The sequence below is a fragment of the Oncorhynchus mykiss genome, chromosome 15 (assembly GCF_057628025.1).
Source record: "Oncorhynchus mykiss isolate SJ-2025 chromosome 15, ASM5762802v1, whole genome shotgun sequence".
In the NCBI taxonomy this organism is placed as follows: domain Eukaryota; kingdom Metazoa; phylum Chordata; class Actinopteri; order Salmoniformes; family Salmonidae; genus Oncorhynchus; species Oncorhynchus mykiss.
The window spans coordinates 42,310,001-42,337,048 of record NC_143036.1 but is presented as its reverse complement, the minus strand read 5'-3'; the positions used below and the strand labels follow the sequence as shown (position 1 = coordinate 42,337,048).

At 42.3% G+C, this 27,048-nt stretch overlaps 1 protein-coding gene, 1 long non-coding RNA gene and 1 pseudogene across 51 annotated transcripts in view; 1 reads left to right on the top strand and 2 right to left on the bottom strand.

Moving 5' to 3' along the window:
• The window catches only part of LOC149977460 (uncharacterized), a 30,946-nt gene extending 26,868 nt beyond the window's left edge, over nucleotides 1–4,078 (top strand). The window contains exon 3 of the long non-coding RNA XR_016486679.1: nucleotides 2,205–4,078. This is a non-coding gene — a long non-coding RNA (uncharacterized LOC149977460). The remainder of the gene's footprint in view (nucleotides 1–2,204) is intronic.
• Nucleotides 4,079–14,000: 9,922 nt separating this feature from the next.
• Nucleotides 14,001–17,367, bottom strand: LOC149977459 (uncharacterized; annotated as a pseudogene).
• A 729-nt stretch (nucleotides 17,368–18,096) lies between these two features.
• brca2 (BRCA2 DNA repair associated) overlaps nucleotides 18,097–27,048 on the bottom strand; it is a 35,262-nt gene continuing 26,310 nt past the window's right edge. For 32 of the 50 annotated variants that reach the window (XM_090200034.1, XM_090200041.1, XM_090200055.1 and 29 more), the window contains 9 exons: nucleotides 26,848–27,003; nucleotides 26,387–26,534; nucleotides 25,821–25,972; nucleotides 25,093–25,297; nucleotides 24,702–24,871; nucleotides 22,303–22,435; nucleotides 20,588–20,862; nucleotides 20,271–20,390; nucleotides 18,097–18,985 (listed from right to left, as the gene is read on the bottom strand). In XM_090200034.1, coding sequence (XP_090056160.1) covers nucleotides 18,605–18,985; nucleotides 20,271–20,390; nucleotides 20,588–20,862; nucleotides 22,303–22,435; nucleotides 24,702–24,871; nucleotides 25,093–25,297; nucleotides 25,821–25,972; nucleotides 26,387–26,534; nucleotides 26,848–27,003 — 1,740 coding nt within the window. In that variant the 3' untranslated portion in view covers nucleotides 18,097–18,604. The remainder of the gene's footprint in view (nucleotides 18,986–20,270; nucleotides 20,391–20,587; nucleotides 20,863–22,302; nucleotides 22,436–24,701; nucleotides 24,872–25,092; nucleotides 25,298–25,820; nucleotides 25,973–26,386; nucleotides 26,535–26,847; nucleotides 27,004–27,048) is intronic. The other 18 variants (XM_090200066.1, XM_090200058.1, XM_090200046.1 and 15 more) reach the window with 2 other exon arrangements.

Genomic DNA, 27,048 nt, shown 5'->3' with positions numbered 1-27,048 from the left:
AGGAAGTGCAATATGACCCCACAGACACTGTATATTGGATAGGCTAAGACTTGAAAACCTACAAACCTCAGATTTCCCACTTCCTGGTTGGATTTTTTCCTCAGGTTTTTGCCTGCCATACGAGTTCTGTTATACTCACAGACATCATTCAAACAGTTTTAGAAACTTCAGTGTTTTCTATCCAAATAATATGCATATCCTAGCATCTGGGCCTGAGTAGCAGGCAGTTTAAAAATGAAAATACTGTGAAAATACGTGAAAATACTGCCCCCTACCCCAAAGAAGTTAACTTGTCATGCACTAATTGATTCGGGCGCGACAATATCGCTCATCTCTCAAACATTGTTCAATGATCTCAAAAGGGCTTTGAAGCCAACTAAACGTTGGTTAAAAGTGGAACGATGCGACACTACACTTCGAGGTTTCACTCAGACTACCTCGCCTCTCACATTGAGTCTCATGCTGAAACTACACTTCCAGGACGTATTGCTCGTTCATTCTGTGTATGTTACCAGCCTCGAATCTGAACCCCTGCTACTTGGAGCAGACTTTATGGATCGGTTACTACCACTGACATTTATGGTCACAGGCCACATTGCCTTTTCCACTGACCACATTGTCTTCCCCCAACGCTAGCTGCAGCGCAGTCATCCATGAGGGGTATGTGTTGAAAGTATCCCTTGGGAAAAAGACGTTTAGAAACCTCTTGGTGCAGAATCCGATCCAAGGAGATATTACGAGATGTCAATACATTCCATCAGCAAACCTGATTGACCATTCTTTTCATGATTTCGAGCCAGCAGTCTCTGTGAATGCGCATCCTCCCTTCTCCTTGGAGTCATGCAATATTGTTGCTGTGATGAACTTCTCTTGTCCTTCGGACACTTCCGCAAGCACCGCAGCCACCAGAGCAGTAAAAGCGTCGGCGCGCAAAGTGTACTCTGCTTCCGATTATACATCTTCCGCTTTGTGGTGGACTGTCACCCCTTACAAGGACACTAATGGCGTCAGTCCAGCAACTGACCCGATGACTCCCACTGGTGAAACACTTTGCAATATCACAGAAAGATATCCTTGTCTCAGTTCCCAGGTACTGAAGAGGTTGCCAAACGCGGATGCTGTGGTGACTGACAGGCCTCGACAGCCACTGAGTGTTTTGAAGCACAAACACCAGGAGATTTGGTGAAAAGGTTAGCGCCATTCTCATGACGCGGTCGCTGACAACTTGTACATAGGGTCCGACCTTTTCGTTTGTGCCTCGTATACCCACATCCCCCGCTGGTGGGGGGGTCCCGAGACACAAAGGGGGGGGAATACTCGCCCATGATAAGCCTCGTCGAGGCCGGTGGGGGGGGTGGGGGGGGGGTCGAGACCACTTGCAAAACCGTACGAGGCCGCAAGAGCAGAAAGCAAATCTAGTTGTAAACTCCACAATGAGAACAGTGAGGAGCAGACAGGCCCCTAGACAGGGATAATCTTAGAACACATTGTCGTGTCTTTGGCATCATTAAACTCAAGACTTATTTTTAATTTATCAAATTAATTCTCTGTAATTATTATTACGTGATTAACTAATCAAGTAGATGTAATTAACTAGGAAGTCGGGGCACCAAGGAAAATATTCACATTACAAAGTTATAATTTTCCTAATATAACTTTCAGATATTTTAATATCTGATCAATTAGTCTTCTAATTAATGAGTTATTCTTTACCTCACGTTAGTCTCATTCCAGGCATCGTAAATTGTTGGTTATCTGCACAAACCCAGTCTTCACTATGAGTCATCCATACATCAATTGTCTTAAATCCTTTATTTACTAACTAAATAATCACAGAAATGCACAAACAAACAAGTAGATATTGGTACAAGGAAATTATAGGGGAATGTGCCCTAGTGGGCTAAACCGGCATCGCAGCTTGGTGGACAAAAGGGAAGTGGGGGTCGACTGAGATAAGACACTACAAAGTTAATAATTATAACAATTGAAATGCTAATACTTTGCACATGAACGCTCACTCATTCGGGAATAATTGCAATCAATATATATATTTACGCTCAGTGTGTCGTCGGGATCTTGCAGGATAATCGCAAGATCAAACCCAACAAAGGGGGAATGTCATGAAGTTGCCCTGTTGGGTGTGGTTTATGACCCCCCCCCCCCCCCAATAAAATACCTTTCCACCTTTTCTCTCCACTCTACAGAATGGACTCTTGGAAAGCCCTTTGTTAACAGAGAGATTATGGGAGCATCAAAAGGTTGGGGAATGGAACAATATTTCCACCTTTTCTCTCCACTCTACAGAATGGACTCTTGGAAAGCCCTTTGTTAACAGAGAGATTATGGGAGCATCAAAAGGTTGGGGAATGGAACAATATTTCCATTTCTCAACCAGTTGAAAGTGTCCATTGGAACATAAAGAATATGATGTCAGATCATAACTTAAATTGTACCTTGGAAGCAAGTCCCCACAGCAATGTTCCAACGTCTAGTGGAAAGACTTCCCAGAAGAGTGGAGGCTGTTATAGCAGCAAAGAGGGGACCAACTCCATATTCATGCCCATGATTTTGGAAGGAGATGTTGAACGAGCAGGTGTCCACATACTTTTGGTCATGTAGTGTGTGATATATTTATTAAAAGTATATATAAATACCATATGTAAAGTATTGGTCCCATGTTTCATGGGTTGAAATAAAAGATCCCAGAAATTGTGTACAAAAACATCCCTGTTAGTAAGCATTACTCATTTGCCAAGATAATCCATCCACCTGACAGGTGTGGCATATCAAGAAGTTGATTTAACAGCATGATCATTACACAGGTACACCTTGTGCTGGGGACAATAAAAGGCCACTCTAAAACATGCATTTTGTCACACAACATTGCCAGAGATGTAAAGTTTTGAGGAAGCGTGCAATTGTCATGCTGACTGGTGAAATGTCCACCAGAGCTGTTGCCAGATAATTTCTCTACCATAAGCCACCTCCGTCATTTTAGAAAATTTGGAAGTATGTCCAACCGGCCTCAGAACCGCAGACCACGTGTAACCACGCCAGCCCAGGACCTCCACATCCGGCTTCTTCACCTGCAGGATCATCTGAGACCAGCCACCCGGACAGCTGATGAAACTGTGGGTTTGCACAACCAAAGAATTTCTGCACAAACTGTCAGAAACCATCTCAGGGAAGCTCATCTGCGTGCTCTTCGTCATCACAAGGGTCTTTACATGACTGCAGTTTGGTGTCGTAACCAACTTCAGTGGGCAAATGTTCACCTTCAACGGCCACTGCGATGCTGGACAAGTGTGCTCTTCACAGATTCATCCGTTTCAACTGTACCGGGCAGATAGCAGACAGTGTGTATGGAGTTGTATGAGTGAGAAGTATGCTGATGTCAACATTGTGAACAGAGAGCCCCATAGTGGTGGTGGGGTTATGGTATGGGCAGGCATAAGCTATGGACAACGAACACAATTGCATTTTATCGATGGCAATTTGAATACACAAAGATATCGTGACGAGATCCTGAGGCCCATTGTCATGCCATATATTCGCCACCATCATGTCATGATAATGAACCCCATGTTGCAAGGATCTATACACAATTCCTGAAAGCTGAACATTTCACAGTTCTTCCATGGCCTGCATATTCACCAGATATGTCACCCATTCAGCATGTTTGGGATGCTCTGGATCGACGTGTACAGTATCCAGCAACTTTGCACAGTCTTTGAAGAGGAGCAGGACAACATTCCACAGGCCACTATACACAGCTTGATCAACTCTATGCGAAGGAGATGTGTCACGCTGCATGAGGCAAATGGTGGTCGCACCAGATACTGACTGGATTTTCTGATCCACACCCCTACTTTTTTTTTTTTTAAGTATCTGTGACCAACAGATGCAGATCTGTATTCTCCATCATGTGAAATCCATAGATTAGGGCCTAATGAATTTATTTCAATTGACGGATTTCCTTATATGAACTGTATCTCAGTAAAATCTTTGAAATTGTTGCATATTGCGTTTACTTTTGTTCAGAATAAATTGCTACTGTGTATACCTCCTGAATTAAGAATTTTTTTTTGACAAGTGTGAAACATCAACTCAGTCACAGTGCTGAAAGATCAGACAGAATGGTTGTTTTTATTGGGTAATTTTCAAATGTTTGTATTAAACAGACAAAAATGTATTTTGAGTATCTGTTGTCAACTCCGTCACTGATGGAGACCATATGTTTTTGGCAGTATTCTGAAAAAATATATTTTTTAACACCATTCTGCAACATATGCTTAAACAATTGATGTATTTGCTGTGCTAGACCTAAGGGATAATGTTTTTATTTGACCAGGTAGGCCAGCTGAGAACAAGTTCTCATTTACAACTACAACCTGGCAAAGCAGTGCGACAAAAACAACAGTTACACATGGAATAAATAAACGTACAGTCAATAACACAATAGAAAAATCTGTATACAGTGTGTGCAAATTAAGTAAGGAGAGAAGGCAATAAAGTGGCGAAGTAATTACAATTTAGCAGATTAACACTGGCGTGATAGATGAGCAGATGAGGATGTGCAAGTAGATATACTGGTGTGCAAAAGAGAAGAAAAACAAAAACAAATATGGGATGAGGTTGGTTGGATGGGCTATTTACAGATGCAGATTACAGCTGCAGCGATCGGTAAGCTGCTCTGACAGCTGATGCTTAAAGTTAGGTAGGGAGATATAAGTCTCCAACTTCAGTGATTTTTGCAATTCGTTCCAGTTATTGGCAGCAGAGAACTGGAAGGAAAAGCGGCCAAAGGAGGTGTTGGCTTTGGGGAGGACCAGTGAAATATACCTGCTGGAGCGCGTGCTATGGGTGGGTGTTGCTATGGTGACCAGTGAGCTGAGATAAGGCGGAGCTTTAACTAGCAAAGACTTATAGATTACCTGGAGCCAGTGGGTTTGGTGATGAGTATAGCGAGGACTAGCCAACGAGAGCATACAGGTTGCAGTGGTGGGCAGTATATGGGGCAAAACGGATGGCACTGTAATAGACTGCATCCAGTTTGCTGAGAAGAGCATTGGAGGCTATTTTGTAAATGGCATCGTCCATGTCAAGGATCAGTAGGATAGTCAGTTTTAGGAGGGTATGTTTGGCAGCATGAGTGAAGGAGGCTTTGTTGTGAAATAGGAAGCAGATTCTAGATTTAGTTTTGGATTGGAGATGCTTAATATGAATCTGGAAGGAGAGTTTACAGTCTAGCCAGACACCTAGGTATTTATAGTTGTCCACATATTCTAAGTCAGAACCGTCCAGAGTAGTGATGCTAGTCGGGCAGGCGGGTGTGGGCAGCAATCGGTAGAAGAGCATTCATTTAGTTTTACTAGCATTTCAGAGCAGTTGGAGGCCACGAAGGAGTGTTATATGGCATTGAAGCTCGTTTAGAGGTTTGTTAACACAGTGTCCAAAGAAGGGCTAGATGTATACAGAATGGTGTCGTCTGTGTAGAGGTGGATCAAAGAATCACCCGCAGCAAGAGCGACATTGATAAATGATGCTTTGTGAAATGTTTTATGTTCTAAACAAAATAAAAAAAACATGTCAAAATGCTAACGAAATTAACCCTGGAGCTTTTAATAGTGCTATGAAAGAAAACTAAGTTTGGATATTTGTATTACATACTTGAATAATCTATTGTTAGAATTAAACAATCAAGGCCTTTAAATACTTGTTGGACAGTAATTGTAAATGAAATGCCTTTTATGGTGTCTGAAGGAGTTTAAATAAATCCAGTTAGTTGCATTTAAGGAACAACATTATATTAGCTTGTTCTTTTACATGGTGAGATAGCTAATACTTTGGTCTATCAAAATATGTCAAATGTTAATATTATGGGGTGTTCATCCATAGAATGAAATAATCATTTTATGTTTATGAAAATAAACTGCACCAGAAAAACCTTAGGTCTCTACCATATATAGCTCAAAAGTTTTACTACTTCATCAGTGAATTTAGCATGATTAAAGTGAAAAGAATGTTATTACGAACATGGTCAAAAAGTGTTCTCTGCTCAATAGAACTCTGTCACTACTCGGTGGGCAGAACAGCATCAACTTCGAACACCAACTGACAAGCTAGCTTGTGGCTGCAGGTTTGTGTGTGATAACATGGGCTTTTTCTAAATGAAACACAGGCAATAACAGAGATAACAGACTGAATTTCATTATGTACCATCCCCGAAAAAAATCTGTTCCAGATTTGATTGTCTTCCCTCTTAAAATTGCCATAGAAACGGCCCTCTCAACATTGACTGACCGTGATTAGAGGATCAGGAGATGAAAATGAATGTATCAAGTTGATTTTGTTTGGTCCAAAGTGCGGAAATGCCTCCTGATCAGACTGATGCTGGCACTAAGACCGCACTGACAAGCTGTATTCCGCCATTAGCAAACAGGAAAACGCTCACCCAGAGGCAGCGCTCCTAGTAGCCCGGGAATTTAACGCAGTGGATCTTAAATCCGTCTTACCAAATTTCTATCAGCATGTTAAATAAACAACCAGAGGAGAGAGAGAAAAAACAAAACAAAAAACTCTGGACCACCTTTACTCCACACACAGACGCATACAAAGCTCACCCTCCATTTGGCAAATCTGATTAGAATTCTATCCTCCTGATTCCTGCTTACAAGCAAAAATTAAAACAGGAAGCACCAGTGACTCGATCAATAAAAAAAAAGGTGGTCAGATGAAGCAGATGCTAAGCTACAGGACTGTTTTGCTAGCACAGACTGGAATATGCTCCGGGATTCCTCCGATGGCATTGATGAGTACACCACATCAGTCATCGTTTTTATCAATAAGTGGATCGATGACGTCGTCCCCACAGTGATTGTACGTACATACCCCAACCATTAGCCATGGATTACAGGCAACATCTGCACTGAGCTAAAGGGTAGAGCTGCCTCTTTCAAGGAGCGGGACTCTAACCCAGACGGGAAGCACAGCTACAAAGGGAAGCACAGCTGCAAGCTGCCCAGTGACACAAGCCTACCAGACGAGCTAAACTACCTCTATGCTCGCCATGAGGCAAATAATACTGAAACATGCATGAGAGCACCAGCTGTTACGGAAGACGGTGTGATCACGCTCTCCGCAGCCGATGTGAGTAAGACCTTTAAACAGGTGAAAATTCACAAGGCCGCAGGGCCAGACGGATTAGCAGGACGTGTACTGCGAGCATGCGCAGACCAACTAGCAAGTGTCTTCACTGACATTTTCAACCTCTCCCTGTCAGAGTCTGTAATACCAACATGTTTCAAGCAGACCACCATAGTCCCTGTGCCCAAGAACACTCAGGTAACCTGCCTAAATGACTACCGACCCGTAGCACTCACATCTGTAGCCATGAAGTGCTTTGAAAGGCTGGTGTCATGACGTTGGCCTGGGGGTAGGTTTATGACAGTCATAAATTCCTCTTCCCCCCTTTTTCCTTTCTCTACCCTACTGATGTTACATTTGCAAACACCTTGGTTAACATAGAGATTCTGGGAACATCAGAAGGTGGGGGGAAATGAACTATATTCTGGTAATCCGACCAATTGAACATATGCGGTGGTACTTAATGAATATGATATCAGTTCGGTTGTCATCTGAGACATTCTCATCAATGATAAGATGACAAACTCTACAGTGGAAAGTCTACACATCAGAGTTACCGGATTCACATGGAATTGTTGTTCAATTTAAATGTTTGAATATGAAATTATTCGTGATGGGATGAAATGTGAGAATTTGATTTTTATAAGGTTAGGGCTCTGCTCAATCAGTGGTCCGCCCCTGTGAAGGGACATGGGCTATAAAACTTTGACGACAATATAACCTCCTGTTCCGAGGATGGGAGGACGACGGTCCAATGTCAGAATGGTTCAGATAATAACTACAGAACGAAGCCAACATCAGCGTGAGCTTTGGTTGCGAATGGTATGAACTTTGAACTCTTATTCACGACAGAAGTGATACCTCCTAGCCGTTGAGTTAGCAACAGCAGCTGCAAACGCAGGTTAGGAAGGAACAGACAGAGTATTATAATCATATAAGAGCAATGTCAACTCACCAACATTATGACTTTCCCGAAGTGGATCCTCAGTTTTGCCTACCACCCAGGACAATGGATCGGATCCCAGCCAGCGAACCAAAACAACGACTTCGTAAAAGGAGCAGACGAAGCGGTCTTCTGGGCAGGTTCCGGAGACGGGCACACCGCTCCCGAGCATACTACTCGCCAATGTACAGTCTCTTGACAACAAGGTAGATGAAAGCCGAACAAGGGTAGCAATCCAGAGAGACATAAGAGACTAGCGTTCTTTGTTTCACGGAAACATGGCTCACTCGAGACATGCTATCGGAGTCGGTACAGCCAGCTGGTTTCTGCACGCATCGCGCCGACAGAAACAAGCATATTTCTGGTAAGAAGAAGGGCGGGGGGGGGGGGGGGGGGGGTATGCCTTATGATTAACGAGACGTGGTGTGATCATAACAACATACAGGAACTCAAGTCCTTCTGTTCACCTGACTTAGAATTCCTCACAATCAAATGCCGCCTGCATCTACCAAGAGAATTATCTTTGATTATAATCACAGCCGCATATATTCCCCCCCAAGCAGACACATTGATGGCCCTGAACAAACGTCATTTGACTCTATGTAAACTGGAAACCACATATTCCGAGGCTGCATTCATTGTGGCTGTGCATTTTAACAAGGCTAATCTGAAAACAACTCCCTTAATTCTATCAGCATATCGATTGTACTACCAGGGCCGGTAAAACCTTGGATCATTGTTATTCTAACTTCTGCAACGCATATAAGGCCCTCCCCCGCCCTCCTTTCGGAAAAGCTGACCACGACTCCATTTGGTTGCTCCCTGCCAGAAACTAAACAGGAAGCTCCCGCGCTCAGGTCTGTTCAACACTGGTCCGACCAATCTGATTCATCACTTCAAGATTGCTTCGATCACGTGGACTGGGAAATGTTCCATATTGCGTCAAACAACAACATTGATGAATACGCTGATTTGGTGAGCGAGTTTATTAGCAAGTGCATCGGTGATGTTGTACCCACAGCGTTTATTAAAACATTCCCCAACCAGAAACCATGGATTGATGGCAGCATTCACACCAAACTGATAGCACAAACCACTGCTTTTAATCAGGGCAAGGTGACCGGAAACATGACCGAATACAAACAGTGTGGCTATTCCCTCCGCAAGGCAATCAAACAAGCTAAGTGTCAGTATAGAGACAAAGTAGAGTCGCAATTCAATGGCTCAGACATGAGAGGTACAGTGGAGCAAAAAAGTATTTAGTCAGCCACCAATTGTGTAAGTTCTCCCACTTAAAAAGATGAGAGAGGCCTGTAATTTTCATCATAGGTACACTTCAACGATGACAGACAAAATGAGGAAAAAAATCCAGAAAATCACATTGTAGGATTTTTAATGAATTTATTAGCAAATTATGGTAGAAAATAAGTATTTGGTCAATAACAAAAGTTTCTCAAAACTTTGTTATATACCCTTTGTTGGCAATGACAGAGGTCAAACGTTTTCTGTAAGTCTTCACAAGGTTTTCACACACTGTTGCTGGTATTTTGGCCCATTCCTCCATGCAGATCTCCTCTAGAGCAGTGATGTTTTGGGGCTGTTGATGGGCAACACAGACTTTCAACTCCCTCCAAAGATTTTCTATGGGGTTGAGATCTGGAGACTGGCTAGGCCACTCCAGGAACTTGAAATGCTTCTTACGAAGCCACTCCTTCGTTGCCCGGGCAGTGTGTTTGGGATCATTGTCATGCTGAAAGACCCAGCCACGTTTCATCTTCAATGCCCTTGCTGATGGAAGGAGGTTTTCACTCAAAATCTCACGATACATGGCCCCATTCATTCTTTCCTTTACACGGATCAGTCGTCCTGGTCCCTTTGCAGAAAAACAGCCCCAAAGCATGATGTTTCCACCCCCATGCTTCACAGTGGGTATGGTGTTCTTTGGATGCAACTCAGCATTCTTTGTCCTCCAAACACGACGAGTTGAGTTTTTACCAAAAAGTTATATTTTGGTTTCATCTGACCATATGACATTCTCCCAATCTTCTTCTGGATCATCCAAATGCACTCTATCAAACTTCAGACGGGCCTGGACATGTACTGGCTTAAGCAGGGGGACACGTCTGGCACTGCAGGATTTGAGTCCCTGGCGGCGTAGTGTGTTACTGATGGTAGGCTTTGTTACTTTGGTCCCAGCTCTCTGTAGGTCATTCACTAGGTGTGGTTCTGGGTTTTTTGCTCACCGTTCTTGTGATAATTTTGACCCCACGGGGTGAGATCTTGCGTGGAGCCCCAGATCGAGGAAGATTATCAGTGGTCTTGTATGTCTTCCATTTCCTAATAATTGCTCCCACAGTTGATTTCTTCAAACCAAGCTGCTTACCTACTGCAGATTCAGTCTTCCCAGCCTGGTGCAGGTCTACAATGTTGTTTCTGGTGTCATTTGACAGCTCTTTGGTCTTGGCCATAGTGGAGTTTGGAGTGTGACTGTTTGAGGTTGTGGACAGGTGTCTTTTTTATACTGATTTATACTGAAGTTCAAACAGGTGCCATTAATACAGGTAATGAGTGGAGGGCAGAGGAGCCTCTTAAAGAAGAAGTTACAGGTCTGTGAGAGCCAGAAATCTTGTTTGTTTGTAGGTGACAAAATACTTATTTTCAACCATAATTTGCAAATAAATTCATTAAAATTCCTACAATGTGATTTTCTGGATTTTTTTTCTCATTTTGTCTGTCATAGTTGAAATGTACCTACGAGGAAAATTACAGGCCTCTCATCTTTTTAAGTGGGAGAACTTGCACAATTGGTGGCTGACTAAATACTTTTTTGCCCCACTGTATGTGGCAGGGTCTACAGTCAAATCACGGATTACAAAAAGAAAACCAGCCCCGTCGTGGACCAGGACGTCTTGCTCCCAGACAGACTAAATAACTTTTTTTGCTCGCTTTGAGGACAATACAGTGCCACTGACACGGCCCGCTACCAAAACCTGCGCAATCTCTTTCACTGCAGCTGACGTGAGTAAAACATTTAAACGTGTTAACCCTTGCAAGGCTGCAGGCCCAGACGGCATCCACACCCACGTCCTCAGGGCATGCGCAGACCAGCTGGCTGGTGTGTTTACGGACATATTCAATCAATCCTTATCCCAGTCTGCTGTTCTCACTTACTTCAAGAGGGCCACCATTGTTCCTGTTCCCAAGAAAGCGAAGGTAACTGAGCTAAACGACTATAGCACTCACTTCCGACGACATGAAGTGCTTTGATCACCTCCACCCTACCTGACACCCTAGACCCACTCCAATTTGCTTACCGCCCCAACAGGTCCACAGACGATGCAATCGCAACCACACTGCCTAACCCATCTGGACAAGAGGAATACCTATGTGAGAATGCTGTTCATCAACTACAGCTCAGCATTTAACACCATAGTACCCTCCAAGCTCGTCATCAAGCTCGAGACCCTGGGTCTCGACCCCGCCCTGAGCAACTGGGTACTGGACTTCCTGACGGGCCGCCCCCAGTTGGAGAGGGTAGGTAACAACATCTCCACCCCGCTGATCAACACTGGGGTCACACAAGGGTGCGTTCTGAGCCCTCTCCTGTACTCCCGGGTTCCCCCACGACTTTTACAGATGCACAATCGAGAGCATCCTGTCGGGCTGTATCACCGCCTGGTACGGCAACTGCTCCGCCCACAACCGTAAGGCTCTCCAGAGGGTAGTGAGGTCTGCACAACGCATCACCGGGGGCAAACTACCTGCCCTCCAGGACACCTACACCACCCGATGCCACAGGAAGGCCATAAAGATCATCAAGGACAACAACAACCTGAGCTATTGCCTGTTCATCCCGCTATCATCCAGAAGGTGAGGACAGTACAGGTGCATCAAAGCACTTTAATAAAATAATGTGGGACCTTTTCTTTAATGCAGAACTTACTCGGAAACATGCATTATGTCCCTGTTGTCAACTTCTGTCTGCAATTGCATTAAATGTTTTTGAATGATTTAAAGAGTCATAATGCTAATTTCACCAATGAGTCAATGATTGACAAGGAACAAGGAAATTAACCCCAAAACCTGCACAGAGCCCCCAACTCAACCCAATCGAACACCTTTGGGATGAATTGGAACTCTGACTGCGAGCCAGGCCTAAACGCCCACCATCAGTGCCTGACCTCACCAATGCTCATGGTGGAATGGAAGCAAGTCTCTGCAGCAATGTTCCAACATCTAGTGGAAAGTCTTCTCAGAAGAGTGGAGGCCGTTATAGCAGCAAAAAGGGGGACCAACTCCATATTAATGGCCATCATTTTAGAATGAGAAGTTTGATGAGAAGGTGTCCACATACTTTTGGTCATGTGTTTATAAACAAGTTCCTTGAATTTTCTTTAGCGGGTGCCTTTTCATTATAGGATAGACACAATCAAAGCAGTGATTGAGCATGTAGTAAAGAAAAACTTGTCGTTGTCAAAAACATTGATCTTGGGGCGACGGGGGGAGAGGGGATACAAAATGCAATCATATAATGCATTTACACCATTTATAAAATGGTTAGATATATATAATTAATACAGACGAGCTAGAAAATAAGTGAAAATTGACAAATTATCCAATGGATTAGAATAGTTCTGGTAAAAAAAAAAGTGTAGGTACAAAAAACACAAGTTTGCAACCACTGTTTTATTTGTACAATGGGCTCAGGCAGCTAAGTGGTTGCAAGGCTGTTTAGCTCCACTCAGTTGTAAAGAGGAATAACTTTTCAGGTATTTCTGATTAATAACCAATGCAGTGCTGCGAACATTCAAATAAAACCCAGCCATGAAATATAACAGGCTAAAAATAAATTGCACGTATTGGACATTTTCTAGTACATATGTGACACCTTCGAGTAAAATCAGTGCACTCTGTGTGTCTAGGTCATTAGACGGCATTAGACATGCACCTGTCTTGGGAGTGGGCATGTCTGTTTATTTTTGTACTATTGCTTTGGCTCTAATGTTTCTATGCCCTAAAATGAAACCAAACAAAAATTTGTGCAAGGCAAAAAGATAATGGTGGCTAAATGCCAGAGGGGATGAATCATTAACATAAAGAGGAGTTATTATGTGTGTGACGTAAGGATGAAACCTGTGTGTGCCAAGGCTGGAAAGGGAGTTACTTCATGAACCAGCTCGGCTCAGGCTCCGGTATTTGAGAAATATTATTGACTGAATATTTCCACGACACATGTCATCTCATAAGAAAAGACAGCGCATTGACACAGATTTACACGAATGTCTCACTTCGGATTTCCAACTTTATCATACTTACTGGCTAAAATGACAACCTTTTGAAATATTTCGATGTACTACAACATGGGTAAACTCTGGCCATCGTCTTTCAGATCGAAAAAGTGTATTTCTGCTGGTGTGGGCGTATAAATGACCATATAAACAGCCTCTCAACATAGATTGATCGTGGTTATAGCCAAAGAAAGCCAATGATCTGGAGATGAAACTGACCAGGGTATCAAGTTAATTTTGATTGGTCCAGTGTGGAAACGCCTCCAAATGTTACCACGTTCAAACGCCGAAATTGATAGCGACAGTCAGTTTAAACTTGCATGGTCACAAAAAAAAAAACTGTTCTTATTTCATCATCACTGCTAAGTAAGGTTATAATATTGTAGAGAATAATGTAATGAATCATTGTATGTGATTTATGACATGGGGCAAAGAAAACTAGGTTGACATTAATTTAGTAGCACACTCTTAAATTGACCAGTTTTCCTCTGCATTCAAGTGAGTGAATGCCCTTTGATGTACTGTATATAATTTGTATAATGCATATTCTCTAAATACATGGGCATGGCATCTTACATGACATTAGTACAGGTATCTTTTAATGCAGACAATCATGGACAGAATTACTTTTCTAACTCTATGGGATCAAATTTACAACTGGTGTGAGGCTCATTAAAGTTGATACTGTATCCTCTCGCCAAGCCCTGCATTGTGAAAAATAAGTATTCAACATATTTATAAAAATGTACATAAAATGGGTTGATTTTTGATAACTGAACAATGGATTCTGCAACACAGACAATATAACAGGATAAAAACTTACCAGTTTAACGTATGGCTTCATTTCCCAAGCTTGCATGTTTGTTTTATCAATAATGACAGGAGAACAGCGTTTACACGACTTCTTTGGCTGAAAGAATACAAAGCATTGATGTAAAACTATTAATCCATGCATCTTTTTTACATGTTTACAAAACAAACACTATATCCAATTAAACAATACATCATATTAATACCAATGATGGTGGCCTGGCTGGTCTAACATGAATGCCTCAGCTTCCAACATGCGTCTTCAGTATCGGCATAGGTTTGAATCAGGCCTACTACCCTTTGACACAATTTCTATCTTTCCCACTGTCATTCTCTCTTTCTGGGTGTTCAATAAAATCAGAATATAGCTTAAAAACAAATTTTAAAACTATAGCAACGATGGACTTTTGTAAAGACACTGCTATGAGCCAACCTCTGTTCTGGTTCCAATAGTGTGCGGCCCCAAGCAGACTGGGGTCGTAGGGGTAGCCTTCCTCCAGGGAAAAGTAGTCTTCTGTACTCAGCCCACTGGAGCCTGTCGACAGCAGTTCCCTAGAATAACACACATGCAATGGCTCAAAACAAATGCTTTAAAAAAAGAAGAAGAGAGAAATACATTCAAACATGAGTAGAGTCTCTATGATTAATTATATGACATGCTATTTTATCAAATCGATAACCTTACGTTTAATTGATTACGTGATTGAATTAAACCATGCGACAAGTAAACCATTAATAACCTGGGGCACCACGGAAGCATTAATTTATATAGAGCGGTTATCTCCTGAATCCACTCTTGAAGATCTTTTATATCAATATTAATCGTCACCTCGATCGGTTTCATTCTGATTGTCGTAAGTACTCGGTTATCTGCACGAACCCTAGCTAACAAGTTGAATCAGCAATACACAAATTGGCTTAATTATTTATTTACTAAATGTCTGTTCACTTGGGTGTGGCCACTGAGTGGACCTACATTCTACAATGAAACATTTATCTTATTTAGGAGGCTAAAATTACATTTAATCGTTTCACAAATAGTTTCATATTTAAACATTGAAATTGCACAACAATTCCATGTGAATCTGACTTTCCAAGATACAATTTATGTCGTCCTATCATCAGATATAATGTCCCAGACACCAACTGAACTGATATCATATTCTTTATACACCAACGGGGGGGGGAGGGGAATCATAAACCTCACCCTAAAGGGCAACATAGTTTTTGTTGTCATTTTGATGCTTGACAAATAGAGAATCACAATTTCAACCAATTTCAACAGTTTTATAACTGATTATTGAACGGTCTATATACTTTTTCTAAAACCTTTGTTACCCGACAATGTTTCCCTGATAAAAACACACCTGGACAGTGTTGATTTCCCAGATCCCGGGGCTCCCCTCATCAGAATGAGAACCAGAGAAGGATCATAGTCATATGTTGTATCTTCTGGTGGTTGGTGCTGATCCTCTGTAAAACCTCTGCTGCCATTGAGAAGAACCTTGCTGGTCATTACCCTGCTGTTCATACTCATCACTCCAACCATAGCCCCCACTCTTTTAGAGTGCTGTGGGGGAAAACCATGGTCATCCAAGACTGGAGAGTTCCTGTACCCATCAGGGACAGGGAACTTGTGGAAATGTAGGACCTGCTGGGAGCCCTCTCTTTGGGGGTGTTACTGGTGGTCTGCGGGAGGCGGTGGCGGGAGGCAGGGGTTTGGAGGTGGTGGCGGGAGGTGGTGTGGAAGTCTGTGGAACCTGGGGTATGGCTGAGTGTGGAAAGGTGGGGGAGGTTGCCAGTGATTGTGATCTGAGTTAGGACCATAGCTGGTCCCCCAAGGCATCAGTCTCCTGGGCTGGAATAGCTCGTTGTCATACCAGTGTGGGCAAGGCTCGTTATTACAGTAGGTCGGTTATGGTAAAAAAAATTGTAAACCTCCACAAGTCTGGTTCATCCTTGGGAGAAATTCCCAAAAGCCTGAAGGTAGCACGTTCATCTGTACAAACAATAGTATGCTATTGGGACCACGCAGCCATTATACCGCTCAGGAAGGATGTACATTGTTTTGCGAAAAGTGCAAATCAATCCCAGAACAACAGCAAAAGACCCTGTGAAGATGCTGGAGGAAACAGGTACAAAAGTATCTATAACCACAGTAAAACGAGTCCTATATCGACATAACCTGAAAGGCCGCTCAGCAAGGAAGAAGCCACTGCTTCAAAATCGGCATAAAAAAAAGCCAGACTACGGTTTGAAACTGCACATGGGGACAAAGATCGTACTTTTTGGAGAAACATCCTCTGGTCTGATGAAATAAAAATAGAACTGTTTGGCCACAATGATCATCGTTATGTTTGGAGGAAAAAGGGGGATGCTTGCAAGCCGAAGAACACCATTCCAACTGTGAAGCACAGGGGTGGCAGCATCATGTTGTGGAGGTGCTTTGCTGAAGGAGGGACTGATGCACTTCACAAAATAGATCATGAGGAAAATTGTGGATATTGAAGCAACATCAGTCAGGAAATTAAAGCTTGGTCGCAAATGGGTCTTTCAAATGGACAATGATCCCAAGCATACTTCCAAAGTTGTGGCAAAATGGCTTAAGGACAACAAAGTCAAGGTATTGGAGCGGTCATCACAAAGCCCTGAATCCTATAGAAAATGTGTTGGCAGAACTGAAAAAGCCTGTGCGAGCAAGGAGGCCTACAAACCTGACTCAGTTACACCAGCTGTCAGGAGGAATGGGCCAAAATTCACCCAACATATTGTGGGAAGCTTGTGGAAGGCTACCCGAAACATTTGACCCAAGTTAAACAATTTAAAGGCAATGCTACCAAATACTAATTAAGTGTATGTAAACTTCTGACCCACTGGGAATGTGATGAAAGAAATAAAAGCTGAAATAAATCACTCTATACCATTATTTCACATTCTTAAAATAAATGGTGATCCTAACTGACAGAGAATTTTTACTAGGATTAAATGTCAGGAATTGTGAAAAACTGAGTTTAAATGTATTTGGCTAAGGTGTATGTAAACTTCCGACTTCACCTGTACAGGTCCAATGAAGGCAGCGCTGCTGGTAACCAGCTTTTTGATAACTGGCTCTGCCCTTTATGCCGGGACCTGTCTGTTGCAGAGGCTCCATTTGTCTCCACTTTTAAACACTCCAGCCATTCTCCATTTTTTACAGTGAGAGAAGTTTCAAACTTGTCTCACGGAAATGCCATCGAGAAGTTGGGGTAAATCCTTTGAATCAGCATGCTATGAAGGAAAAAAATCCCTCTACTACATATTGTAGTTCATGGGTTTGATTAGCAATACTTAGCAAATACTTGCCAAGCAAGTTAGCTTGTTAGTTAAAGCTGAAATCAGTGCCAGAAAGTTAAGATATTTTTTAAAGAAACATTATTTCTGAACTTCATTGACAAGCATCAAGCTTCAACTATAGCTAGTTTCAAAGAATGGCTGAGGTTAGTTAACTAGACAAAACAACATGAGAAAACATATATTAGTTAAAGCAATTCAAAATACAATCTAGATGAAACTAAGAGCATACAGCTACAACAGAGTATAGCTACAAACATTAGCAAGCTAGCCAATGTTAAAGCAAGTCTTGCAAAGTTACTGCGTTGCAAGATTTTGATAACTGATAAAATAGCCATAGGCAGCTGCCAGAATTGTGCTAATATATTAGCTACTTACCATAAAGTGATGAAGTATTACATGTTACATTTTCATGATTTTAAATTAGCTAGGTAACATTATTTTAATGGGAATTATCATAAAGACCGACTGTTTGTGAAAAAAAATGGAGGCAGTTTTGTAGCAACGTCGCCACCTGCTGTTGCTGTTTAAGTGTTTGACCACACCAGTAAAATCCTGTTCATAAATTACACAAAATACTCATATTACCAATACATTAGAACATTTATTGTGAACATGCAGATGTGAGCACAAACGGTCATAAACACAAGGACGTAAATGTTACAGTATTTTTTCATTTATATCATACAGTTCGTGACGGTTCTTCGAATGCCATTTCACTAAACTATTTCAGGAGTTCTCCAAGACAACCCCTTTTCTGTCCGATGCATTTTGTTGGGCTCCTTGTTGGCATCAATACCTTGGCCCAAAAAGGCGAGATGGACCAAATCCTAACTTGATTCAGCCTGATGTTACAAACAACTCCATATGATAATTTTCCAACATTTGCTAGTGTTGACATTCACCTGGCACCAATCATGTCATGGTTAGCCTCTAAAATCCCCCCCTCCCGTAGCTTACAAAAGGCACTACATCTTTCCAGGTGGATTCCCAACACACAAATTCAACATGTGGGCTCGGAGAAGCTGACCAGCTTTGTGCTGATGTTTTCTGAAACCTTTCAAATAACAGTCCAATACATTCTCTGTCACGTGTCTCTCTCTATGCCATCGTGTAAGGCCTGAGTGTCAATCATGAACAGCTCTTCATCCTCCACCCACTCATCCTCTAGGGGCAGGTGGACATGCTGTGGAGCGGGGGCCAGAGGTGTCTTTAGGATCCGGTGGGTCTCAGCCCTCCGAGGGGTGTTGAAGGTCTTGTTGACGCACGGCGAGGGTAATGTCATGGTGCCCAAGGGGCAGAGTGGAGGGGGAGAGGGGATGCGACACAGGTAGTCCAGGCCCCTCTTTCTTTTCAAGCTCTTGGGGTCTTTGTTGTCCCCCCCTGAGAAGCAGGCGGGTGGAGGGGGGACGACGCTGTTCAGAGGGGTGAAGGGGCCAACGCTTCGAACTGACTGCTGGGGTTTCATCTGGAAGACAACACACACTAAAGGTTCGTACAGAGAGTGGCAAGTCAAATTCAAGGACTTAAGTACTTTTTCAAGCACTAATATTTATTTTCAAGGACCATCAATTTGTAATAGTTAGTACTATGCAATTGTTTCTCGTTGCTGCCAGTAGATCAACAACCTCATGGAAAAAAATTCTAACGATTCATCACTACCTTACAAGTTCTACTCAATAATATGTTGTTTCACTACATATACATGAGTGTTAAGTCAGTACTGATGATTTTGGGAGATGCCTACTGATGAACACACATTTCATATTTACATTATTCCCGAGAGGCGCAGCGGTCTTAGACACTACATCTCAGTGCTAGAGGCGTCACTACAGACCATGGTTCGATTCTAGGCTGTATCACAACCAGCCGTGATTGGGAGTCCCATTACAGCTGAATTACTTTTGAATCTCCTACTTAATAGCTACGCAAAAGCGCCTAGCTTCCGAGTGGCAGCTTTAGTGTCGCCGGCGGGAGAAGGGTGGGTGGGCTGTGTGAGGAAAACGGCATGTGAACAGTCACCAGAACCCGCTTGATATATGAATGAGGCGATTGGCAAAAAATCTCAGGAGGTTGTTTTTGAGAAAGTCACAATTTGTCTTCTCCCCACCCCCCCTTCATGTGACTCTTCAGGGCCGATTCACCCATGCTCACAAAACAAAAATATAAGACACAACATGTAAAGTGTTGGTCCCATGTTTCATGAGCTGAAATGAAAGATCCCAGACATACCCATAAAAGGCAGGATTGAATCTACCCAGCATTTTAGCTATCGATGTGACATTTGGCAGCACCTAATCAGTCAGTTCTGTACCTTCCTGGCAGTGTGAGTGGCAGTGTGGGTAGAATGAGCGAGCTCGCCTGGCAACGACAGCACGAAACACGAGGAAATAATACTCTGTAGTCTGCCCGGAAATTAATTCGCAAGACCAATACATTTTTAATAAAAATAAAAAAAATTCATTGTCTGTTCTCATTTGAATTCAAGTACTTTTCAATTACCAACTTGAGGAAAATGTCTGATTTTCAGAGTGCCAAATTCCAGTACTTCAAGCACCTCAAGCACCTTCTGCGAACCCTGACACACATTCTTTGTTAATTAAATGTACAATGTGTAGATGTGACTTGATGTGTAGTGGTGAATAACATTGATACAGACTTGTGTTGTGTACATAGGAATGTACATTATTATTTATTTTATTATCAACTGTCATTCCAGCTTGACCAGAATTGGGAAACCAACAAAAACTCACAGTAGTCCTTGAATCTGGTTTGGCATCTGCTTTCCATGGCAGCGGAGGAAGACACTGGACAGACACCTGGATTAAGTTAGATAACCTCTCCTCTGCAGTCCTGAAGAAGTGTTCCTGGCCCTGCTCAAACCACACACAATAAATTCAAACATCAGTTTGTTGCAAATATCCTCAAATCAGTGGCAGTGAGGAAGACAAATATTGACCTCACAGGAATAACGTGTCCAATTTCCCTGTATAATAACTTTTCTGTCTATCACACTTCAGGTTTGATTGTGATGTTTCGAAACCTTCAAATGCCCTCAATCCCTAGCTACCTGGACAAGGGTCCTGAGTTGAGCAGCAGCCTCCTGTAGATGTGGTTCCTTAGGGTTGGTGGAAAACGAGACTAGATCTCCAGCGTATAGGCCAGGGATGGCGCTGCGGATGGGGGTGGGGGAGGAGGGATGGGCTCTGAGCTGAAGGTTACTGAGGGCCACCAGAGCCAAAGGCTTGACCACCTCCTCCAAGCCCTGCTGGACCAGACTGCTGCAGCAGCGCACCTCGACAAAGTCCAGCCAGCCATCCACTAGATACACCACTGGAGAGTGACCTGCAGGCAACAGCATGTCAACAGAGTTGGTCAAATCCATCTGTTCACTCTTGTTCTTGATATACCATTGCCATATATGGTTATGTATTTGTCCAAGACCTGTGATCACATTTTGAAGTAAGTATTTAGACAAAATATCTTTGAAAATACAAGTAGTTGAACATTGGAATGTATTTGGAAAAAAACATGTGGAAAGTATTGGCATGTATTTACAACTAATTATATTCGAACATCTAAAAAATGCTCACACAAAAGTACTTAAATGCCAAGTGCAGTCAAAAATGTGATTTTCCTGTGTTTTACATATTTCCATACTACAAGGTTGGAATAATAATAATTAAATGACTATGCCTTTTTAGAATAAGAGCGGTTTGAAAAGACCGCCTGAAATTTTAGCCTGTCTTGGTGGGATGGAGTTTTGGCTGGACTGCTGACATCACCTAGCATTAAATTAGTTAATAGACCAATAAGAAAGACAGTTCCAAACATCTCTGCCAATAACAGCTAGTTTTCAGTTTTCCCCTCCCCACTCAGACCACTCCAGCAAAAATATTGCTTGAGAAATTGCTTGTTGCTGAAAAGCAATCACATTACAAGGTACTTAATTGTTACACACATACATATAAATACACATCTATATAAAAACATATACACATATGTATATACACACACACACACACAAATATGCATATATATATATATGCATATTTGTGTGTGTGTATATACATATGTGTATATGTTTTTATATAGATGTGTATTTATATGCATGTGTGTAACAATTAAGTGCCTTATAATCACATTACAAGGCAATCACATTACATACACATACATATATATATATATATATATATATATATATATATATATATATATATATATATATATATATATATATATATATATATATATATATATATATACATACATACATACATACACACACACACACACACACGTATATACTCTGCTCAAAAAAATAAAGGGAACACTTAAACAACACAATGTAACTCCAAGTCAATCACACTTCTGTGAAATCAAACTGTCCACTTAGGAAGCAACACTGTTTGACAATACATTTCACATGCTGTTGTGCAAATGGAATAGACAACAGGTGGAAATTATAGGCATTTAGCAAGACACCCCCAATAAAGGAATGGTTCTGCAGGTGGTGACCACAGACCACTTCTCAGTTCCTATGCTTCCTGGCTGATGTTTTGGTCACTTTTGAATGCTGGCGGTGCTTTCACTCTAGTGGTAGCTGGGATGAATCAAATACATTGAATTGAATAACCTAATTGAGAACTGAACTCTTTACAGACCAAACAGGGTCCTGTCCATCAGGCACCAAAAATAAGAAAACTGACTTAAACAGGGAGGGACATTTAGAGACGCTAATTTGTCACAAAACATTTCAGTTGTGTGCCCTGATGAACAACCCACCTTGTCTGTCTGTGATGGAGATGACGTAGCCTACCAGATCCACCTCTCCACAGAGCGGCTTTAAGTTCAGGAGAACGCGGAAGCCGACCGCCTCTCGGGGTTGGAAAATCTCAGACAACCACCCTGCAGAAGCCTGGGTGACGGAGAAAATGACACGAGACAACCAATTCCAAATCAATCCCTAAAACCCTTGCCACTAGGCACTTGTGAGGACCTGGGAGGATCAAATCAGTGTAATACAGTGTCTTCAGAAAGTATTCACACCCCTCAACTTTTTCCACATTTTGTTGTATTACAGACAGAATTCAAAATAGATACATTTTGATTTTGTGGTCCCTGGCCTACACACAATGTCAAAGCGGAATTATGTTTTTTTTTTTTTTTTTTTACAAATGAAAAGCTGAAATGCCTTGAGTCAGTATTCAACCCCTTTGTTATGGCAAGCCTAAATAATTTCAGGAGTAAACATTTGCTTATCAAGTCACATAAGTTGCATGGACTCACTGTAAGCAATAATGGTGTTTAACATGATTTTTGAATGACTCTGTTAGTACCCCCCACACATACAGTGAATTTCAAAACACATTCAACCACAAAGACCAGGGAGGTTTTCCAATACCTCAAAGGGTACCTAATTGGTAAAAAAAAGCAACAAAAAAAAGGCACAAAAAAAAAAAAAAAGCATTGAATGTCCCTTTGAGCATGGTGAAGTTCTTAATTACACTTTGGATGGTGCATCAATACACCCAGTCACTACAAAGATAGGCATCTTTCCTAACTCCGTTGCCGGAAGAAACCGCTCAGGGATTTCACCATGAGACCAACTGACTTTAAAACAATTAGAGTTTAAATGGCTGTGAGGGGGAAAATTAGGATGGATCAACAATAGTTTCTACACAATACTAACCTAATTGACAGAGCGAAAAGGAAGCCTGTATAGAATAAAAATTATCAAAAATCTGCATTCTGTTTCCTTTGCCACATTTTTTGCATTACTTTAGTGCCTTGTTGCAATTTACTTTTTGTCCTGAATACAAAAGTGTTATGTTTGGGGCAAATCCAATACAACACATTAGTAAGTAACACTCTCCATATTTTCACTCATAGTGGTTGCTGAATCATGTTAAGGGGTATGCTAGTAATTGTTAAGGACTGAGTAGTTTTTCCAGGATAAAAAAATCCTAGAGAAAAACCTGGTTCAGCCTGCTTTCCACAAGACACTGGGAGATGAATTCACCTTTCAGCAGAACATTAACCTAAAACTCAAGGCAATATCTACACAGGAGTTGCTTACCAAGAAGACTGAATGTTTGTGAGTGGCCGAGTAAAATTTGCAAGACTTCTACAATGTGTTTTGACTTAAATCTATGGCAGTGGAACTGCTTTTATGCACAAATATTGATATAACCATATTGTATTTATGCATGAAAATCTGTAGGGAATTGGATTTAAACCTAGCTACTGGTCAACAACCAATGTAACAGAGCCTGACTTTTTATTTATTTTTAAGATTAATGGACAAATGTTGCACAATCCATGTGTGGAACACTCTTAGAGACTTAATTCCACCTAGGAACAACAAAATGTGGAAAAAGTCAAAGGTTGTTTATGCTTAACGGCCAGTTTATTACACTTACCGGCCAGTTTATTACATACACCACCCTGTTCACCGCAGTGAGTCACGTGGCCGTGGCTTCCTATATAAAGCAGGCGGACAGGCATCAAGGCTTTCAGTCACTGTTTGATTGATTGTTAGATAAGGGCGTCCTCCTAGGCTTTTCACGCACGACTGTCTCGGGTTTACAGATAATGGTGCAACGAACAAAAAAACATCCAGTCAGTGGCAGTCCTGTGTTCAAAAACAGCTTATTGATGAGAGGTCGAAGGAGAATGGCAAGAATTGTGCAAGTTAACAGGCGGGCCCCAATACAACCACGGTGTGCAGAAGGGCATATTGGACTATTGCAGAAGATTACCACACTGGGTTCCACTCCTATCAGCTAAAAACACGAAGCGGCTCCAGTGGGCACACGATCACCAACACTGGACAATTGAGGTGTGGAAAAACGTTGCCTGGTCCGACGAGTCCCAGTTCCTGTTGCATCATAGCAACAGCAGAGTCAGGATTTCGCTAAAGCAGCACGAGTCCATGGACCCATCCTGCCTGGTACAGGCTGGTGGTTTACTGGTGTGGGGAATGTTTTCCTGGCAGGAATCCATGACAAAGAATTCAGGCTGTTTTGGAGGCCTGACCCAATACTAGATGGGTGTACCTTATAAAATGGTCGGTGAGTGTATACACAAGTGCCTAGGGTATAGTTTAGGGTTGATTTGAGATTGGGAAATAATTTTTGAATTTATATTTGTATTCGCACACTGTCGTTTAAGTTCAGTGTTACCTGTAAATTCTGGAACTGGGTTTTCTTGGTGGCGGTGAGCTGAATGGAGGTATTACCGGCTCGTTTCTTGCCCTCCGACGTGGATAGTTGGTAGGCCCTGTATCGACAGCCCTCCTTCAGCAAGGACTGCAGATCCATGGAGGGGCGCCAGATATTCAACAGGTACACTGCTGGAAGGAGTGTGTTGGTTAGGTGAGGAACCAATAATTAAACAAGGACTACGCTGGTCTACTACCCCTTCGGGGTCCAGGGTTAAATCCCTGTGTTGACCTTATAACTTTATCTTTTCTCATATCTGTATCCCTTTTACTTTCTCCTTGGTCTGAATAAAGTTCGAAAAAAAGGCTCCACTACATCCCTGATTGTGCTATATACAAAGATCCATTCACACCATTGCTGCCCGGCTTGGCCCTGGAGTCAGCGATGCTGAGCTTCCAGATGGGGGTCACGTCTCGGTTGTGACAGCTCCTGCCCTCGCCCTCCTGGGTGCTTTCCAGAGCCTGGCGAAACCGCTCCTGCAGTGCCTCTTGCCTCCTCTCACCAACACAACGCCTATAGCTGTTCAACGCCTCCCGTTGCTCCTCACTCAGACGGCCCTAGCACAAAACAATATGAAAGTCAGTAGGTTTACTTAGGACTCAAAAATATAAATTGGGAATTAAAAGAACTTAACTGTACACTTGGCATTTTTCCCTGTATAAATAAATGTCTGAAATTATTATGTTTTGCTCAACTGTTATGAGGATATATTGACACAAAGAGACCAAAAAGAGTCATGTTTTGTCAACATCAAACACCAGAATCATGGATGGTTGTCTGTCATAATTTGTTTTGTTTTTTACACTTGTTTCGGACATCCATCTAACCAAATCAGTTTGATCAACATTGGTGGGATTGAAATAAAGCAACATATAAAAGTGACTATACATAACTGATTTGATATGGTCAGTCATGTATCCTTAACCATAACTAAGACTCCTTCCTAGCAAGGGCTATGCCCCAAATGGCACCCTATTGTATATTTAGCGCACCACTTTTGATCAGGTCCCATTAGGCTGATGCTTTATTTAAACCCACCAATGTTGATCAAATGGATTTGGACAGGGTGATTATGGTCACCTCCAAATAAACTGGGTCATTCTCCACCGCGTCGTACAGCTCCTCCCCGTCCAGCAGTGTCTCAATGTCTCGACCACGCAGGGTCCGTCTCCGGCCTCTGGGTTTACCGCAAACTGTTGGGTGATGTTCAGTAGGCGGAAAAGGTTTTGTAACTGAGTGAAAAGGGGAGGCGGGACCTGAACTTACACAGATGTACATCGCAAAATGTTTTGCTAGTGTGCCCTGCTGAAAACGACTGGAAGATTAGTAGGAAGTAGTAGTAGTTGATGTTATTGGTAGCAGTCAGACTAAATTCTATAAGAATTTGCAATACATAATAGATGCAGGAAGATGAAAATAATATTGTAAATATATTTGAGATATAGGAACCTGAACAAGTCTATGGACTAAATTAAACTAGAAAATGTAACTGTTAATATGATTGACAGATCTCATCTAACCTCAACAATCCTTGTCAGTAATAATAGACAGTAATAGGGGCACCCTATTCCTTATGGACCCTGATCAAAAGTAGTGCACTGTATAGGGAATAGGTTGCCATTTGAGATGGAACCAGGATTTCCTACCATCCTCCTCCTTCTCAAACTGGGCCTGGATCTTGGCGAACAGTATCTCCATGGCTCTGTGTTTGGCGTTGCCATGACGCCGTGCCTCCCTCTCCTCTGCACGGCCTGCGCGGAACACAAACCCTCCATCCGACTTCTTCTCCATCCACTGGAGGGACACACACAACCTCTCTGAATAAACCTCTCACCAAGGGCCAGGAGTGTTACCTGGGCCTAAGTTATACATATGTAACACGCCCTCTCAGAGTACATCACTCACAGCTAGTGGTCCAGAGTTTCTCCTTGTTCAGGTTACGTGATCTGGGAAAAATTCCTGGTCCTAGCAATGCCTTCTTAGGTGATTCATTAAGTGGATGATGTGTGCCTAGCTCTGGTTCAGGTTGTTAGTGCATGTTCCTCCACTAAATGGTAAACGCACACTAACACAATGGACCAGAGCTAATGTGTACAGTGAAACACACCTGGGTAGGGTAGCTCCTCAGCACCACAATGTCCACACAGCCCACGGTGCCTCCGTTGCTGTAGAGGGAGGAGAGGGGGAGGAGGAACGGACTAGGGTTGCTGTAGAACCCTAGCCTGGTGTACCAACGCGCCGCTCTGGTGCCGTTGGCCCCAATCTGAAACCACATACATCAGGGTCGTGTTCATTAGGCACAAAACAG